The following is a 20,447-nucleotide window of genomic DNA, read 5'->3' as shown; positions in this document are numbered from 1 at the left end:
GCGGATCAATTGGTTTAATGGAGTGCATGACTAGAAACAACATAATCTGTGCTACAGCTGAAACCAGTCCTTCTAGTCTTCCACACATTCCTCATACTGTATATGAACCAGACCTGGGTTCAAATACATGTGTATTTTAGTATTTTTAAAAATTATAATAATGTGTATTTGAGTATTTCCAAATACACAGCCCAAAACAAGTACTTTTATTTCAAGACATGCTCCAGAACTTTGGCGACTACAAAGTCTTTCTTAAACCTCCTGCTGTGGGCTGAATGTGTCAATGTGTAGTTCATACATGCATAATCTATGAACAGAATTACTGTGTTACCTCAGTTAGCTACAAAATCCCTAGTTTGAAAGCAACCGTTTTTCTGGAAGCTACATTTCCCTCCATGTGGGCCAGCCCCCTAGCAATTAAGAGTTCTAGCCAATGATCTTCAGTCCCCTGCCATTTGAGTGACAGCTAGCAAGATGCACACACTTCAGAGCGAGAGTGTGCAATGACGTGGTGCACATATTTGACATAGTACGCTATTTTCTAGGGCTTGTGAGCACTACTTTCAGAACTACTGCCTAAAAGATATACAGAAGTACAGGAGAATCTAAGTATTTGAATTGTTATTAAATCAAGCAAATTGCATTTGAAAGTACTTATTTCAAATTCCTGGGTTAAATGCATGCATTTCCACATACATTCCCATATTCAAATACTTGTTTTTATTTTAAATAAAGGTTCTGAATACTTGTTTTGAAATGTATTGAAAAGTAATTGAAATACCTGCAATAGTATTTGAACCCAGGTCTGATATGAACTGTCTCTGACCAACAGATAGACTGACGATATCTGACCATTCTTTTGCAATATAAACCTTAAAAAAGTAGTGATGGGGAAACAAAGCTTCCAGAAGCATTGATGCTTTCCAGTCAATTGTGTCAAAAATAGGTTAATTACTCACGGCTTTGATCAACACAGTGTACACTAGTGGCACATGCTGGTCAAAATAATTTAAAGCAGCCAAATTATTATAGATGACGTCCCATACGGTGTAGCGCATGCGCCGAGTAGCTTTTTTGTCTTATACCGAAACCAATACCAAACCAATCAGGTGATTGTTCAACGAAATTAAACTTCGGACGTCATTGATCACGTGCTTATGATGAAGTGGTACAGGCATCGGCACACTGTTTCGAAGTAAACTGCTTAGCGATTTCGACGCATGCCTTGGAGCTCCGGTATCACTACTTAAAAAAGGTCCACTATGCAAGAAATCGCTCTGCCATTTCCTGGTGGCTAAAATTAAAATAGTTTGCCTAATATCAGTTCATGTGACAAAATAAGCAAGTAGTGTTAAGAATCATTGAACAATCTAAACTGCTGTGAAATATATTTTCCATAACCAAAAATATAGTATTTTTCAACTATTTGAAGCTGGTATACAACACCAAAAGTAAGGCGCAACAACACAACGTAAGACCGGGGAGCATGGAAATAGTGCACATAGAACATATCTTCCACTTAGACTTGCTTTCAATAAGAAAGACAGAACTATAACTCACATTTCTATGTGAATTTGGTCAAGTCACCCAAAAAGTTACATATTGCAGCTTTAAGGCAGCTCCACCCAGCCACCTACATCACAAAGAATCAGGATAAATTGAGGTTGACAGAGAAGTCATTCCTTTTTTGATGTATTCAGTTTAGAGATTCAGGTTTTTCCGCCCTCTTAACTCATTCAAATGCACTTGTGTAGTAAGTCTACAATGTGAAATCAGCATGGTTTCTCACAGTACTTTTCTGCAAATATCCCAGCCCATCCAATTATTTTGTACAATAAAAAAAAAAAAGTGCAAAACTTTTTCACTATCCTTATACTCCCCAAAGTGAGCATCACAGGATAAAGCACGGCCTACATTTGCTCGGCAAAATGCGCAAAATAACAATGTGATAAACATTGAAGCTGTACCTCTTTATTCCCATCACACTTGTTCCCTATTTTCCTGCATCTTTCCCTCACTCTCTCATTTAGTTGTTCAGTCTCTCACCTAGGCGGAATTCACCACACCATTAGTGCAGTGGCTACAGAGGGAGAATGAGTCAGAGATGGGAAGTATTTCTGAATTTAAAATACGTATTTCAATAACCTTTTAGTATTTTGTATTTCACTGGTCTGCTCTACAATCCAATGTATTTTGTAAGAAGATACTTTCGAAACTTGAAATTTGTATTATCAAAATACAAAATCATTGTATACACATTTTTTTTTATAGCAGTTCACAATTTTGTGGCAAACTTTCACCCTGCATTGGTATCAGAAGTCTGATGGCACTATGGTGTGATAAGAGTGTCTGCTAAATGACCAAAATGCCAATGGGCATTATTCTAATGAGCTCCGCCCCCGAAACATGGCCAAAAAAATACCCGGTGTGCTTTGCATTTGTATATTTTTACATTTAGGTAATTTAGCAGACAAGGAAGATAAACAAGTAGTACTGCACCTCAGTCACTGGCTTCATCAATAAGTGCATCGACGACGTCGTCCCAAGTGACCATAAGTACAGTTCCCAACCGGAAACCATTGATTACAGCCAAAATCCACACCGAGCTAAAGGAGCTGGACACCAAGCCGGACGCTTATAAGAAATCCCGCTATGCCCTCAGACAAACAATCAAACAGGCAAAGCGTCAATACAGGACTAGGATTGAATCCTACTACACCGGCTCTGACGCTCATCTGATGTGGCAGGGCTTGAACAATATTAGACTACAAAGGGAAACCCAGCCGCAAGCTGCCCAGTGACGTGAGCCTACAAGACAAGCTAAATGCCCGTTATGCTCGTTTCGAGGCAAGCAACACTGAAGCATGCATGAGAGCACCAGCTGTTCCGGACAACTGTGTGATCACACTCTCCGTAGCCGATGTAAGCAAGACCTTTAAACAGGTCAACATTCACAAAGCCGCGGGCCAGACGGATTAACAGGACGTGTACTCAAAGCATGCACAGACCAACTGGCAAGCGTCTTCACTGACATTTTTCACCTCTCCCTGACCGAGTCTGTAATACCTATATGTTTCAAACAGACCACCATATGTAACAGTATAACTTTAGTCCGTCCCCTCGCCCCGACCCGGGCGCGAACCAGGGACGCTCTGCACACATCAACAACAGTCACCCACGAAGCATCGTTACCCATCGCTCCACAAAAGCCGCGGCCCTTGCAGAGCAAGGGGAACCACTACTTCAAGGTCTCAAAGCGAGTGACGTCACCAATTGAAACGCTATTAGCGCGCACCACCGCTAACTAGCTAGCCATTTCACATCGGTTACACATAGTCCCTGTGACAAAGAAAACTAAGGTAACCTGCCTAAATGATTACCGCCGCATAGCACTCACGTCAGTAGCCATGAAGTGCTTTGAAAGGCTGCTCATGGCTCACATCAAGACCATCATGCTGGAAACCCTAGACCCACTCCAATTCGCATACCGCCCCAACAGATGACGTAATATCAATCGCGCTACACACTGCCCTTTCCCACCTGGACAAAAGGAACACCTATGTGAGAATGCTGTTCATTGACTACAGCTCAGCGTTCAATACCATAATGCCCACAAAGCTCATCACTAAGCTAAGGACCCTGGGACTAAACACCTCCCTCTGCAACTGGATCCTGGACGTCCTGACGGGCCGCCCCCAGATGGTAAGGGTAAGCAACAACACATCTGCCACGCTAATCCTCAACACTCAAATCTGAGGTAGCACGAGAAGAGGCTGCAATTGAGAGGTCCTTTGTGGTGTGTGAGAGAGTGATTAATTCCTGAGTTAACAATCCATTAATGATAATTTTCCACCTCTGAAGCGCAGAGCCACTAGGGTCACATCTAACTCAGAGAGCAAGAACAGTGAACAGCTGTTTGATATTCTAACTCAACCAGCAAACATACACGTAAGTAAACGCATCTTGACAAATACTTGGAATAAGCTATTTAGTTTGCCGATTTCAAACTACTAGAGGTGAAACTCAACCAAGCAGATGGGGAAAAAATACAAATGGGGAGCAGGATAATAAAAGTGTGGTTGTGAATGTGTAGAGTGGGCAAGATGATTAGAAGGTCATATATGAGAGGAAAGGGAACATAAGATTAACATGGGGAGAAAAAAACCTACCTCCTGACGCTGATCCCTGACTTTGTTGATGGCCTTCAACCAGTGTATTCTGGATGGAGAGAAAGGGAAAGGAGGCTCATTGTCGTGGAAACTGAGATGTGTGGATTGAGAGATAAAGTGAGAGAATCACCAAGAATGTACTTGTACTATTCAGTGGCGGTTCTAAATTCACAACTCTTTCTCTAATAAAAGACTCACCTCTGCAAATGTTTGTTGGATCTTTTCTCTACTGAGTGGTCTAATTTCTTCAAGGAGCCATTTAAGCTTTTCCCCACATCCAGGCAGGGTCTGCCCAACTTCTTCCCCAAAACAGAGTGTCCATTGCTGGGGATGTGTCCATTGGTAGGTTGCTGGACATTGATGGAGGGGTGGAAGCCGGTACTGTGATAGGAGTGGAAGGACTCTTCCAGCCCTGAGCCTGGAGCACTCTCCTGGCCTGTCTCACTAATCTGGGAGCTGGTCTGGCTCAGGTTCCCAGAGGACCCAAAGCGACTACTTTCTACCGGACTGGAGTGGTGAAAGAGGGGTGAGGGAAGAGACTTAAATATTAGAATAATCATTGTTGTGATGAAGAAAAACTAGGTTCATTAATTGGATATTGACATTATTCTATAGTTTCTACTGAATTGTACAACATTTAAAAAAGACATCCAACCTTACAGAGAAAATAACTACCTGTTGTCAAATTAGAATGAATACACCAATTGCCTGAAATGAATTTTAATGTACCAGATTATCCCAATGAATGTTTGTCTGTACTGGTTTAGCATGTACTGGTTTTCTTTTATTACTATTTCTGGGAGACCATGAGTGACTGAAATCTCTAACTTGATCAAACTGAATGGCAACAGGGAATTCTGTAAGGTTTAGATAATAAAAAAATAAAAAACATTCTTAGAATTATAATTTCAATGTATGTACAACTTGAATTAATCTTACGCTAGGAGTTTAAGAGTAAGAAATATTTAGCTTATTGTCAATATATCACAACCAGGTATAATACACTTCCCAATCAACCACCAACACAGTAGCACAACTGCTTAAAACAAACACGGTTAAAAGGAAAGAGACAGAAAACAGTACTCAGTGGGGTGGATTGCGGAGCTGGACCCTGGTTACGCTCCCCAAAATATCAATGCATCATAAAGGGTGTTAGGAAAGACCATTTTGTATGCTTCTACTGGCCTTTTAGCACTCAATAGGTCCTTCTTGAACTGGTCGTGCAGATGCATTCCAGAGGTGGGATCTGCAGAGAGGGGTGGTTCTACAAGGCTTTCCTTCTCCTTTTGGGACAGGGATGCTGAAGGATCTACCTCAGGTGTGGAGATGCAAATCTGGGGTTTGGCTAAGTCACCAGGGGGACCTACCGCACTTTGATCGCTTGTCTCCTTGATTGGCTTATCATTAGTTTTAGGCTGAGTGGTAACAACTGGGGGAGCTTGTAGTTTGGGAGGTTTGGCAGCCCCCCAGAAACCTCAGAGGCAGTGGATGGTTCTTGCTTTGCTACACTTATCTTGTCCTCCTGAAACAGGCCTGCAGATATTGTTTTGAATCCTGAGAACACACCACCACCTGCTTCTGCATGAGGAATTATGGGAAGGGCTTGGGGAATTGTTGGTGTAGATCAAAACATGGATCCAAAAGACTTTCCAGCGTCATCAGTTCCTGAAATAAAACCACCAAACAGGGACATGAGGGCTGGCTCTTTAGTCTTAGGCAACTGGTCAGCTGGGGTAATCTTCTGGGCACTTCTGGGCACTTAGCACTGATTTGTCCATTTCCTTACTTTCAGGCTCTCCCACAAAATTACTCTGTGCTTCTCATGTATTACTGCTCCTTTCACAGCCTTTTGTTTTCCAGAAGAACTGGACTGATCCTTCGTTGGAGGTAGTTCTGCTTTTGAGGGCTGTTCTGTTTTAGCAGGTTGCCCTGATGCTGTAGGGATATCAGCTTCTTTTGATTGACAGTCGACAGCTGAAGCAGGAGGTCTCTCAATGCCTTGGCCTTGGGCTACTTTAACAGCCTTAGGATCAGGTTTGAGGGAAACTGACTCTTGAGGTTGAGTTTTGACGTCAGGTTGTCCAGGTGACTCAGACAATTGTGAATCTTTGGCAGTGCTATCTGCTGGGGTGGTGTCAGGTGTAGCTGTTGCTATTTTGTTCTCAGCGTTGTTGTTGGTGCCGTTTGAGGAGTAGTTGTAGCTGGTAGGGGACTAGACCCTCCAAACAGAGAACCTGCAGTTAGAAGGGCAGCTGTAGCTGGTTGAGGACTAGACCCTCCAAACAAACCCCCAAACCTAGAACCTGCAGTTTGAGGGGCAGCAGTGCCAGGCTGGGGAGTAGACCCTCCAAACACGGAGAGAAATCCTGTAGCTTGGGTCTGTTTGAGGAGTAGCTGCAGTGGGCTGGGGACTAGATCCTCCAAACAACCCTCCCATCATAGAACCTGCAGTTTGAGGAGCGTCTGTAGGTGGTGGCTCTTTAAGGGCTTCTGGTTCTTTAGTTGTGGCAGGTTCCTAAGGTGCACATTCTGGGATGGATTCCTTTTGGGTAGTGGCACACTCAGGAGTAGGTACTGTGGTTGCCGATTCATCGGAGCTAGCTTGTGGGAGTGACAAAGGGCCACTGAACATGGAAAATACATTTTCCGTGTATGGTTCCTTAGGCACTGTAGATCCTGGAACGGAGGACCCTGTAACTGACAGAGCTGATGCTGAAGGTTGTGGGGCACTGGGGCCTCCAAACACAGAAAACAATCATTTCTAGCAGTTGAACCAGAAAGGAGTCTTCCAAGAATCGAGTTAGCCTCTGGTTGTGGTTGAGGCACCTGAGAGGTGGACCCAGACTGAGATGGTGCCTGTGGTGGACTTGGTCCACTGAACATTGAGAATAAACTTTTACCAGGTGGTTCTGGGGGAGGTGCTTGAGATTAGTTTTTTTTAAATAGCCCAGAGAGCAGAACTCTGGATTGACTAAGCTGCTGAGTTAGTTGATTTTGACTTTGCACCTGTTGACTAGGCTGTTGAGTTGGTTGATTTTGTCTTTGCAACTGCACATCCTGCATGTTTGGGTACTGCTGGCTAGGCTGATTGAGAGGAGCTGCAGAAAGTGTCTGTGGGATTGGGGACTGATTGGTACGGTACAGTCGTGGCCAAAAGTTTTGAGAATGACACAAATATTAATTTTCACAAAATCTGCTGCCTCAGTGCCTTTAGATATTTTTGTCAGATGTTACTATGGAATACTGAAGTATAATTACAAGCATTTCATAAGTGTCAAAGGCTTTTATTGACAATTACATGAAGTTGATGCAAAGAGTCAATATTTGCAGTGTTGACCCTTCTTTTTCAAGACCTCTGCAATCCACCCTGGCATGCTGTCAATTAACTTATGGGCCACACCCTGACTGATGGCAGCCTATTCTTGCATAACCAATGCTTGGAGTTTGTCAGAATTTGTGGGTTTTTGTTTGTCCACCCGCCTCTTGAGGATTGACTACAAGTTCTCAATGGGATTAAGGTCTGGGGAGTTTCCTAGCCATGGACCCAAAATATCAATGTTTTGTTCCCCGAGCCACTTAGTTATCACTTTTGCCTTATGGCAAGGTGCCCCATCATGCTGGAAAAGGCATTGTTCGTCACCAAACTGGTCCTGGATGGTTGGGAGAAGTTGCTCTCGGAGGATGTGTTGGTACCATTCTTTATTCATGGCTGTGTTCTTAAGCAAAATTGTGAGTGAGCCCATTTCCTTGGCTGATAAGCAACCCCCACACATGAATGTTCTCAGGATGCTTTACTGTTGGCATGACACAGGCTCTCACCTTGTCTTCTCCGGACAAGCTTTTTTCCGGATGCCCCAAACAATCGGAAAGGGGATTCATCAGAGAAAATGACTTTACCCAAGTCCTCAGCAGTCCAATCCCTGTACCTTTTGCAGAATATCAGTCTATCCCTGATGGTTTTCCTTGTTGAGAAGTGGCTTCTTTGCTGTCCTTCTTGACACCAGGCCATCCTCCATAAGTCTTTGCCTCACTGTGCGTGCAGATGCACTCACACCTGTCTGCTGCCATTCCTGAGCAAGCTCTGTATTGGTGGTGCCCCAATCCTGCAGCTGAATCAACTTTAGGAGACGGTCCTGGCGCTTGCTGGACTTTCTTGGGCGCCCTGAAGCCTTCTTCACAACAATTGAACCGCTCTCCTTGAAGTTCTTGATGATCCGATAAATGGTTGATTTAGGTGTAATCTTACTGGCAGCAATATCCTTGCCTGTGAAGCCCTTTTTGTGCAAAGTAATGATGACGGCACGTGTTTCCTTGCAGGTAACCATGGCTGACAGAGGAAGAACAATGATTCCAAGCACCACCATCCTTTTGAAGCTTCCAGTTTGTTATTTGAACTCAATCAGCATGCCAGAGTGATCTCCAGCCTTGTCCTCGTCAACACTCACACCTGTGTTAACGAGAGAATCACTGACATGATGTCAGCTGGTCCTTTTGTGGCAAGGCTGAAATGGGGGGGATTCAGTTCATTTGCATGGCAAAGAGGGACTTTGCAATTCATCTGATCACTCTTCATAACATTCTGGAGTATATGCAAATTGCCATCATACAAACTGAGGCAGCAGACTTTGTGAAAATTAATATTTGTGTCATTCTCAAAACTTTTGGCCACGACTGTAGATGCATTGCCTACAGAAGCAAATTGAAAAATTCCAGAAAGGAGACCACCTTGTTGAGCAGGTTTTGGAACTGTATGTTGTCTAGAAAAGCCTGGATGTTGTCTAGAAAAGCCTGGTTCCTCAGTGGACCACGGTTTGTTCCTGGCATATTCTGTTGGTTGAAGTTCTGCTGATTACGAGTTGTTTGGGTGCTCAAAACATTAGAGGAATTTAATTTAAACAACCCAGAGAAAATGCCTCCTTGTTGAGGGGGTGCTTGTTGAGATGGGTTTGGTGCTTGTTGCTGACTAGGATGATTGCTTGGGAAAGCACCTTGCTGGTGGGCCTGGGGAGGTTGTACACTTAGGTGATAGGCTTTCTGCAGATGAAAACCTCAGAAACCCTGAGAGAATACCCCCCCGGCTGAGAATGAGGACTTGCACTTGTGTCAGAGGTTGGCAAGGGAACTGTTGAGGATTACTGGATCAGGAAGTTGACTGTTTGGGGGAACTTGCTATGGTGGTGGGTTCCCAGATAAGTCACCCGCAGAGCCAAATCTAAGAAATCCTGTTAAAAAACCTTGAGGTTCAGGTTGAGGAGGAGCATGCCCAAGAGGCATTGGAGGTGGTCTCTGATGTTGCTGCATATGCTGCTGATGTGGAACTGGGGTCAATTGGTGATGCTGGGCCTGTTGTTGACTAGGATTTTCTGGGGGGTTGGAGGCATGGACATCCTCACCAGAACCAAATTTCATGACTCCAAAGAACATCCCTCTTTCTGGTTTTGAAGGCTGTTGGGAAGAGACATCATCAGAGGAACGAAACTGACATTTTAGCTTACTGCCTAAAGATGGCTCCTCCATAGGGTTATCTAAGCTAATATCTGGTGCTGACTCAAATACAGGATACACTGCAACAGGGAGGGCCCTGCGAGAGCACAGGGTTAACTGGTGCAATTAATGAGCTGAAATATTTATTGAAAGGGCTAAAGAACCCTGAACTCACTGGTTGTAGTTGGCTAATGGGCTTCCCACCCACTGTAGGCACATATTGCTGAGAGGTAGTCAGAGTCAGGTCTCCCATGCACAACTTTTCCTTGTGCATTAACAAATCGTTTATTCTGGGGTGTATTTCTTGAATTAAGGCTTCTGTCTCCTATCACAGCCCTTGACTGTTCACCTAGTTGGATACATTTCTCATCCCAGTTTGCAAGATTTTGAGAGTCCTCTCTTGAGCCACTTCTCCCTGGAGGTCATTTTCCCTCTGTGGAGTTCACTCTCTCTTCACCTGAAAAAAAGTTTACCAAAACTAATTTTCTCAAAAGCAAAAGTGACTGGTGTTTGTGGCATCGTTGCAGAGTCCTGAACTTTATCACTTGTACTATTTAGAATCTCTGTTCTAATGACTGGTGTATCTTGATTGTGGACTTGTGTCTTGGCATCAGACTGGGAAGGTAAATTGAAGGAAATGTTCTGCTGGGGTGAACTGTAGGAGATACAACAGATACAGGAGCAGGGCTGGTGGATTTTGGAATTAAAGAAAACAGTGTGGATATACCAGATTGAGAAGATGGTGCAGGTGATACTTCTTTAGTTTCTGCAGAACCTGAGCTGGGCTGCTTGGGGCTGAGCTAACCTTGTCAGTGAAGGAACTGAGTAATGAACTCATAGCATTTTTCACTCCAGATACTCCTGGTTTAGGTGAAGCCTCTGCCTGGGTCTCCGCCTTGACATCTCTAGGGGTCCTTGGGTCCTCTCCAGTAGATTATATTCTTACGCTGCCCCGGGAAGATAAGCTTGACTTGGAAAGGGACCCATACTTGCTTATTTCCTAATCTTTTTCAGCCAGGTAATCTGATACTGTTTCAACTAGGCACTGGAGCTCATCCATGGGATCCATATACTCGTCACTTGGTTCCTCCACTGGAGACAGGGTGGGCTCCTGAAGCAGCGCTCCCATTTGCACCTTTCCCCTCTTGTTAACCAGATAACTCTGATGTTTGTCTATGTAACTTCCATGGGATGAAGCATGTCTGCCTTGGCCATGGCCCCTCCCATTCTCAGAATGAATGGCCTCTGCTAAGGAGGCAATTTCCTCTAGCTCCTCCTCTGATCGCTTGGAGTAGTGCAGCTCCTCCTCTAAATCGTACCCTAAACCTGTCCTCATTCTGGCAGCTTCATCCTCCTGATACACCATGTAGTTCTCCAAGGTGTCCCTCAGCATGTTTTTGGCGCACATCCTAGTCTTGTAAAGAAGTCTGTTCTTGTATGGCTTGAGGCACGGTGTCATCTGCTCCTCCTCGATCTTTAACACCTGCTGCAGCACCAGCTCCCCTCTCTTCTGGCGGAGGAGTGCAAGATTAGGGGGGAAAGGCTCATCTGTGAGTTTCTCTGCCTCCAATGTGGCCAGTCATCCTGGATCCCAATTCTTTTTCATCCACCGCCGATCGATAGTGTCATAGCCCGCTGGGTAGGTGCCAGGTAGGATGCCACTGCGTTGTGTGCTTTGGGAGAGTGAGCTGCCTGATGGCTCAGTGAGAGCTCTCCCCATGCGGAGGATAACATCGTCCTCAGGCCAACGATTCTCTTCCTTGTCCAGTAACTCACTCAGCTGATTTCTCCCCTGCACTTTGTACTTGCTCTCCTAATCCTTCGCACCCATGCCATAATCTACAGGGATGATCCTGACCCTTCCTTTATGGTTTATGGCTCTAGTTTAGGTTAATTTATTAAGGTAGAGGTAAAATGGAATATGAGAGGAAACAATAGCAGAAAATAAAACAATACAAAGATTGCATATTATAACAGGACAAAAAAAGCAAGATAAAGACAATGTGACAGAGACAATAAGCATTAAATACATACATATGATAAAAATGTGGTGAATTTGTGTTTATGTGTATATTGGTAAGAGTGTTATTAAGATTGTTTGATATAAGTGCATTATGTGTGTGATGACCGAAATTCACCTCCTCATTCTGGGGGATTATCAACAACAACATCAAATCCAACCTGAATCATCTCTGTCCAAAGTAGTTTTACAGGCCATATAGAGACATGGTAGAGGAGGGCAATTTCTATTACTAAACCAACACCAGGGTCCCAAAGACCCATATGTGACCACAGCAGGCTAATCTAAGCTCAGTTTCATTAAAACTACCAAAGAAGTTTCGTAAAACAATACGTCTGAAGGAAAAAAACTTCCTGGCTGTAATCCCACTTTTCTTTTCAGATATTATGGAATTATCCGGATCAGCTTTCTATCTGTCCACACAGACGGACATTTACCACAATCTCACTGAGCCACATGTTTTCCACAGCAAGTCACACAAGTAAGAGTGCAAATAACCATTCTACACTGGATACAGGATGGGAGTTGGCTAATTATTTGTGTTTCATCCTGGAAAACTTCCAAGCAGTTGGACAATTTTGACAATTTGACCATTTTGGTTAAAGACCAAATGTGTTCCTTCTTAACTACAGTGCCTTCAGAAAGTATTCACACCCCACAACTTTATCCACATTTTGTTATTTTACAGCCTAAATGTATAATAGATGAAATGAAGATTTCTTGTCACTGGCCTACACACAACATAGGGAAAGAGGGATACCTAGTCAGTTGTCCAACAATGTATTCAACTGAAATGTGTCTTCCACATTTAACCCCTCAATCAGAGAGGTGCGGGTGGGGGGGGGGGGGGGGGGTGCCTTAATCGACACATACATCTTCGGCGCCCGGGGAACAGGGGGTTAACTACCTTGCTCAGGGGCAGAATGACAGATTTTTACCTTTTTCCTGAATACAAAGTGTTACAGTGCATTCATAAAGTACTCAGACCCCTTCTCTTTGTCCACATTTTGTTACGTTACAGAATTTTTCTAAAATGTATTTAAAAAAATAATACAATTTATATATAAAAAAAAACAAATATCATATTTACGTAAGTATTCAGACTCTTTGCTATGGGACTCGAAATTGAGGTCAGGTGCATCCTGTTTCCATCAATCATCCATGAGATGTTTCTACAACTTGATTGTAATCCACCTTTGGTTAGAAAGGTAATCCACCTTTGGCAAAAACCAAGCTATGAGGTTGAAGGAATTGTCCGTAGAGCTCTGAGACAGGATTGTGTTGAGGTACAGATCTGGGGAAGGGTACCAAAAACGTTCTGCAGCATTGAAGGTCCAAAAGAAGACAGGGGCTGCCATCACTCTTAAATGGAAGAAGTTTGGAACTACCAAGACTCTTCCTATAGCTGGCCGCCCAGCCAAACAATCAGGGGATAAGGGCCTTGGTCAGGGAGGTGACCAAGAACCCGATGGTCACTCTGACAGAGCTCCAGAGTTCCTCTGTGGAGATGGGAGAACCTTCCAGAAGGAGAGTGGCCAGACGGAATCCACTCCTCAGTAAAAGGCACATGACAGCCAGCTTGGAGTTTGCCAAAAGGCACCTAAAGCACTCTTAGAGCATGAGAAACAAGATTCTCTAGTCTGCCGAAACCAAGATTGAACTCTTTGGCTTGAATGCCAAGCGTCACGTCTGGAAGGAACCTGGCACCATCCCTACGGTGAAGCATGGTGGTGGCAGCATCATGCTGTGGGGATGTTTTTCAGCAGCAGGCACTGAGAGACTAGTCAGGATCGAGGGAAAGATGAACAGAGCAAAGTACAGAGAGATCCTTGATGAAAACCTGCTCCAGAGCGCTCAGGACCTCAGACTGGGGCGAAGGTTCACCTTTCAACAGCACAACAACCAAGATAACGCAGGAGTGGCTTCGGGACAAGTCTCAATGTCCTTGAGTGGCCCAGCCAGAGCCCGGACATGAACTCAATCGAACATTTCTGGAGAGACGTGAAAATAGCTGTGCAGCGATGCTCCCCATCCAATCTGACAGAGCTTGAGAGGATGGGAGAAACTCCCCAAATACAGGTGTGCCAAGCTTGTAGCGTCATACCCAAGAAGACATGAGGCTGTAATCGCTACCAAAGGTGCTTCAACAAAGAACTGAGTAAAGGGTCTGAATACTATATTTTTAATACATTTGCAAACATTTCAAAAAATCTAAAAATGGCGTATTGTCTGTAGATTGATGAGGGAAAAAACTATTTAATCCATTTTAGAATAAGGCTGTAACGTAACAAATGGGGAAAAAGTCAAGGGGTCTGAATACTTTCTGAATGCACTGTATGTTTGGGGCAAATCCAATAAAACACATTACTGAGTATCACTCTCCATATTTTCAAGCATAGTCGTGGCTGTATCATGTTATGGGCATGCTTGTAATTGTTAAGGACTGTGGAGTTATTCAGGACAAAAAATAAATGGAATGGAGCTAAGCACAGTCAAAATCCTGGAGGAAAAGCTGGTTCAGTCTGCTGTCCAACAGACACTGGGAGATGAATTCACCTTTTCGACAGACCACCTTGTTGATTCGTAAGAAGCATTTCAAGGTCCTGGAGTGGCCTAGCCAGTCTCCAGATCTCAACCCCATAGAAAATCTTTGGGGGGAGTTGAAAGTCCGTGTTGCCCAGCAACAGCCCCAAAACATCACTGCTCTAGAGGAGATCTGCATGGAGGAATGGGCCAAAATACCAGCAACAGTGTGTGAAAACCTTGTGAAGACTTACAGAAAACATTTGACCTCTGTCATTGCCAACAAAGAGTATATAACAAAGTATTGAGATAAACTTTTGTTATTGACCAAATACTTATTTTCCACCATAATTTGCAAATAAATTCATAAAAAATCCTACAATGTGATTTTCTGGATTCTTTTTTCTCATTTTGTCTGTCATAGTTGAAGTGTACCTATGATGAAAATTACAGGCCTCTCTCATCTTTTTAAGTGGGAGAACTTGCACAATTGGTGGCTGACTAAATACTTTTTTGCCCCACTGTATTAACTCAGGGTTGTGTATACTTATGTAAATGAGATATATACATCTATACTTAATTTTCAATACATTTCGGAAAACTTGTTTTCACTTTGTCATTATGCATTATTGCGTGTAGATGGATGAGAAAAAAAATCTATGTAATTAATTTGGAATTTAGGCTGAAACAACACATTGTTGGAATAAGTCAAGGGGTATACTTTCTGAAGGCACTGCATGTTTACAGATATATATTAACTAGATAAAAATTCTATACAAATTCTATACTAGATCCAATTATATACAAAACACCAAAGATTCAATATCTATTGGGTTAACTTGCACGGTTGCCCACAACATTATTAGATTGAAGAATCACTCCCTAGGGGGAACTATTTATATATTCAAGCAGGTGACATTGCTAACCTCCTTCTTATGCTGTGTTAAAGGATGTGTCAGTGACAAATAAACATAACCTGACTAGATTTAAAGCTGCCAACCTTACTTGAGAAATGTGCTTGTATTCTGATGCTTGATTCTGTACCAGGAGGATGGATGACCCCAAATCATCTGAAAGAGGGACACCCTCCAATAAACAAAAGAGCTAAGCCTCAGGCCCTCAGTTAACTGGGTCTATTTGCAATATAATCATTTAATAGTTTGACGTGAAAATCAAGCCATCAGAACTAACCAACAGAAAATAAATGACTGATACTGCACTTCAAAAACTCTATTCATGTCTTAACTCTTCTTCACTTTGTGTCAATATGTATGACTGTAGTATACGTGAATAGGTGTGCCATCTTTTATGGCTGAATTTGTATTGTGCATGTGTCTTTGTATTCTGTGTAGGGGCATGTCCTGTATGTTTGTGTGTGTTATTCAGAAACTCTACCTGCTCCCGCGGTGGTCTCTGTAGTCCATGTCAAAGCTGTGCATGGAGTCTGTGCAAGAGTCCAGGTGGTTCTGGAGCTGGGGGCCCATGGGGTACTGGTGCATGGAGGAGTTGGGCTGGGCCGTAGTATGGTAGCGCGGGGGCAAGCTGATGCTGGTCTCACTGCGGTAGTCACTGTCCCGGTCGTCCACTGCACTGTCATGGTCATCTAGGGCTGTAGAGGGACAACAGGACAAGCTTCACAACACAGAACGTCTAGAGGCCTCTACATCCTCAAACTGCTAAAATGACTACAGAATCTCCATTCTATACACTGAGGTCAGGAATGATCAGGTAAGAGGGAGGTAAGGAGGACACGGGTCATGCACTTTGAATGCAAGCCAACCAGAAAATAAACTTCAGTGAGAAGGGGAAAGTGATGCAACTGAATATATAGGCCATTAAATATAGAACCCTTAGTTGCTACATCCATTTTTAATTATATAAGTTAGTGCATTCGAAAAGTATTCTGAACCCTTGACTTTTTCCACATTTTGTTACGTTACAGCCTTATTCTAAAAAGTATTACATTGATGAGGGGGGGGGGGGGGGGGGGGGTGACTAAGTAAAAACAGTTTTAAAAAAAGTTAGCTAATTTATTACAAATAAAAAAACACTGAAATATTACATTTACATGAGTATTCAGACCTTTACTTAGTACTTTGTTGAAGCACCTTTGGCAGCGATTACAGCTTCGAATATTCTTGGGTATGACGATACAAGCTTGGCACAACTGTATTTGGGGAGTTTCTCCGATTCTTCTCTGCAGATCCTCTCAAGCTCTGTCAGGTTGGATGGGGAGCGTTGCTGCACAGCTATTTTCAGGTCTCTCCAGAGATGTTCGATCAGGTTCAATTCCGGGCTCTGACTGGGCCACTCAAGGACATTCAGACTTGTCCCGAAGCCACTCCTGCGGTGTCTTGGCAGTGTGCTTAGGGTCGTTGACCTGTTGGAAGGTGAACCTTTGCCCCAGTCTGAGGTCCTGAGAGCAAGTTTTCATCAAGGATCTCTCTGTACTTTGCTCTGTTCATCTTTCCCTCGATCCTGACTAGACTCCCAGTCCCTGCCGCTGAAAAACATCCCCACAACATGATGCTGCCACCACCATGCTTCACCGTAGGGATGGTGCCAGGTTTCCTCCAGATGTGACGCTTGGCATTCAGGCCAAAGAGTTCATTCTTGGTTTCATCAGACCAGAGAATCTCTTTTCTCATGGTCTGAGAGTCCTTTAGGTGCCTTTTGGCAAACTCCAAGCAGGCTGTCATGTGCCTTTTACTGAGGAGTGGCTTCCTTCTGGCCACTCTACCATAAATACATGATTGGTGGAGTGCTGCAGAGATGGTTGTCCTTCTGGAAGGTTCTCCAATCTCCACAGAGGAACTCTAGAGCTCTGTCAGAGTGACCATCGGGTTCTTGGTCACCTCCCTGACCAAGGTCCTTCTCCCCCGATTGCTCAGTTTGGCTGGGCGGCCAGATCTAGGAAGTCTTGGTGGTTCCAAACTTATTCCATTTAAGAATGATGGAGGCCACCGGGCGGGGGGACATGAAATGCTGCAGAATTTTTTTTGTTACCCTTCCCCCGATCTGTGCCTCGACACAATTCTGTCTCGGCGCTCTACAGACAATTCCTTCAACTTCATGGCATGTTTTTGCTCTGACATGCACTGTCAACTGTAGGACATTATATAGTCAGGTGTGCCTTTGCAAATCATGTTCAATCAATTGAATTCACCACAGGTGGACTCTAATCGAGATGTAGAAACATCAAGGATGATCAATGGAAACAGAATACACTTGAGCTCAATTTTGAGTCTCATAGCAAAGGGCCTGAATATTTATGTAAATAAAGTATGTTTTTTTGTTGTTGATAAATTTGCAAAAATTCTAAAAACCTGTTTTCGCTTTGTCATTATGGGGTATTATGTGTAGATTGCTGAGGATTATTTTCTATTTTTTCCATTTTAAAACAAGGCTGTAACAAAATGTGGAAAAGTCAAGAGGTCTGAATACTTTCTGAAGGCACTGTAACTTATAAATGCCTCCTGAGCTTAGATTAACTGTCATACCACATCAGAACCCAACATAAGCTTGTTATACTCAAATGTTTGTAAACAAACAAAGCATATCCTCAAAACATGGTTAAAACTATCATTTTGATATCATGGACGGTCAGTCCTTGCATACGTCATTGTAAATAAGAATTTGTTCTTAACTGACTTGCCTAGTTAAATAAAGGTGACCGTTTCCTATTTTTTACATTTTTTAGAAATACATAACTCTGTCTATGAATTTGAGTGGTTACATTTCTCTAGCCCCATTCCTCAGCTTTTTCCAAAACACAGGCGGGTGACCACTTTGTTTCAATGAAGGATTCCTGCTTTAAATACAGCCAAAAATGGACACTCCAGACAAAAAGTGATATTCCAAAATGACTGCGTTAAGTAACGCAATTGCTATGTTGACATAAGGGAATTCTCTCTCCTTAGTGACCCAGACTCAATTTTGGCATCAGACAGGTCCTTTGGATTGCAGTGCTGACCCTGAGCTGAGTGGCTTGCTTAAGGGGACATAGGCCTTATCGCTCCAGACTGATATGTGAGATAGATCAGGACAAACTGATGTATTGATATCTCTAAAAATCAGAGGGGAAAACAAGTTGTCAAGGTGACACCTGAACACAGGCTGGCAAACAGTGCCCCCTGTCTGTGTGATGATGCGGTTGCATCTCACAGACATCTGTTCAGGAAGTCAACAACTGCCACTATGCTTTATCAAGGTCACCCGCTGACTACAAAAACATAGATCTAGGCCTAACTGCTATTGTCCAGTTATGTTTACATGGAGGTAGTAATAATAACCATATTTGTGTTTCCATGTCCTGTGGGGAAATTGATATAGATGATGAAACTCAGATCGTGCGATGAAGTGGGGCTGGGGGATATTTCCCCTGGCTGTAGCGACTATTGTTGGTGCTGGGAAACATGCACAAAGCATTGAGGATTGGCCAAAGTGAAGCTTTGGGAAGGTTTAGAATTCATCAGAAAAAGACTGTGTATTACATACTCAGTGTGTCAGTCCATCCGAAAAAGTTGCCTGGTGAGGGTGTTGGCGGAGAAGTAAAGTGAGAGGTAGTGGAGAGTATGCAAAAACTGTGCCTGACTTGGGAGGGGGAATTATGACCATAACATACACAGTGGACAAACAGACACCACTAGCAGACATGCATGAACGTGGCATCCCTGTGTTGACATTCTTCATAACTTTGGATAAGTAGTGACTGTTCTGGAAAATTAAGATTGGATAAAAAGGCTTACTTGATGTCAACTCTGGGCTAGGAGATTTACACATAACTCAGGAATAGGACAAGGAAATAAATAACATAAAAAGCCCAAACTAATGGAAGACAGAGGGAGACAAGGCTGATGAGAGAGCTCCATCTAGTGGAAGTCAGTCCCACTCACAGCATTGGGAGGCAGCAGGAGGCATGAGGCGTCTCTGGACCTCATCCTGCAGAGGGTACCAGAGAGAGGAAAGGAGAAAACAAGAATTGTGACCTTTGACCATCATAATCCACAAAAACAAATCATCATCATCATCACCAATCTCAAACTCCTGCATTTGTCATAATATTGTCATCACCACCATGACTTCAATGCCGATGCATGCAATAGTTAGACCTACCATCTACGCTATCACTTCAGAGCACACAGTGATAAACACACGCTCATGTCAATACTGTACCTAACCAGAGTTTTCTGTGACATGACATTTTCCTCACCTCGCTTTTGCATATGACAACAGGGTTAATAATCCTATCTTCCATTTCCATGTATTTTACTGTATGCTAGTGAATGCAGAGAGCCAAGTGTAATCTGGAGATAAGGTTACAGAACATTCAACCGCATTGTACTGGGAACTTTACAATAGGTAAACATAGAGAGGGTATTTTCGAAAATACTTTACCTCTAACTGCTTGAAATATAAATAGGTAGAATTTGTTACTACATTTTTGACATATATTCCTGGTGAAATAGCGCCTTAGCATGTAGGGTAGGCCTTACCTCATCATAGATCCTCATAGTGTTGATGCGATCCAGCTTGCCGGTCCAGTACTGCGCCTCGTCATCTGGGATGTCTGATAAAGAGGGGTGCACACACACAGAGTGGGATGACTGGTGAGCTGCATCCTGCCCTACCCCATACCATCCTAAACCATCCACTCTCCAACATACACCATGCTGCTATTATATATTCATGGTCCTTTTAAATATATAATGAACCACTTAGGAAAGAGACATTAAAAATAGTTGGCTATGCCCTGAAACTGTACTGTTGGGGAACAGGGACCATGAATGACAGGGCTCCACTGTAGTAATGTTTGTCATGACAGATGCAAATGAAAACCCAGAAGAGCACAAGACAATGACGTTAGTACTGACAGGGACAGAACTTCAGTGACATAAGTGCAGAGCACTAGACTTCTAGAGACTGCAAAACTGTGCAAAACTTAACTTGACGACATTACCAGCCTAACAACAGACAATAATGTGCAGACAGGTATATTATACATTGATGCCTCCTACCAAACCACTGGTCTGTTAGAGCAGACCCCCTCTCCCTCCCTGTGACCTGATGTCCCATGATCCTTTACAGAGAGACACTGGACATTAAAGTGTTTCCCCTATATTCATTTAACATTTACCCTATATTCATTTATTATCATTCCCCTATATTCATTTACAGCAATATATATTTTTTTATTCAATGGGAAAACCTTGGACTTTAAAGAGAGCTGAACACAAACGCCAGAGGTTCAA

At 43.2% G+C, this 20,447-nt stretch overlaps 1 protein-coding gene across 2 annotated transcripts in view; it reads right to left on the bottom strand.

The window, feature by feature from the left end:
- Positions 1–20,447, bottom strand: part of LOC139552391 (protein unc-13 homolog B-like) — a 118,340-nt gene that overhangs the window by 53,075 nt on the left and 44,818 nt on the right. For both annotated transcript variants that reach the window (XM_071364106.1, XM_071364107.1), the window contains exons 6-10: positions 19,692–19,765; positions 19,092–19,137; positions 15,592–15,805; positions 4,368–4,676; positions 4,170–4,218 (exon numbers count right to left, since the gene is read on the bottom strand). In XM_071364106.1, the coding sequence (XP_071220207.1) occupies positions 4,170–4,218; positions 4,368–4,676; positions 15,592–15,805; positions 19,092–19,137; positions 19,692–19,765 (692 nt within the window). The remainder of the gene's footprint in view (positions 1–4,169; positions 4,219–4,367; positions 4,677–15,591; positions 15,806–19,091; positions 19,138–19,691; positions 19,766–20,447) is intronic.

This window comes from Salvelinus alpinus, chromosome 24 (genome assembly GCF_045679555.1).
Source record: "Salvelinus alpinus chromosome 24, SLU_Salpinus.1, whole genome shotgun sequence".
In the NCBI taxonomy this organism is placed as follows: domain Eukaryota; kingdom Metazoa; phylum Chordata; class Actinopteri; order Salmoniformes; family Salmonidae; genus Salvelinus; species Salvelinus alpinus.
The sequence above is the reverse complement of the archived record's forward strand: the minus strand, read 5'-3'. Positions and strand labels throughout refer to the sequence as shown.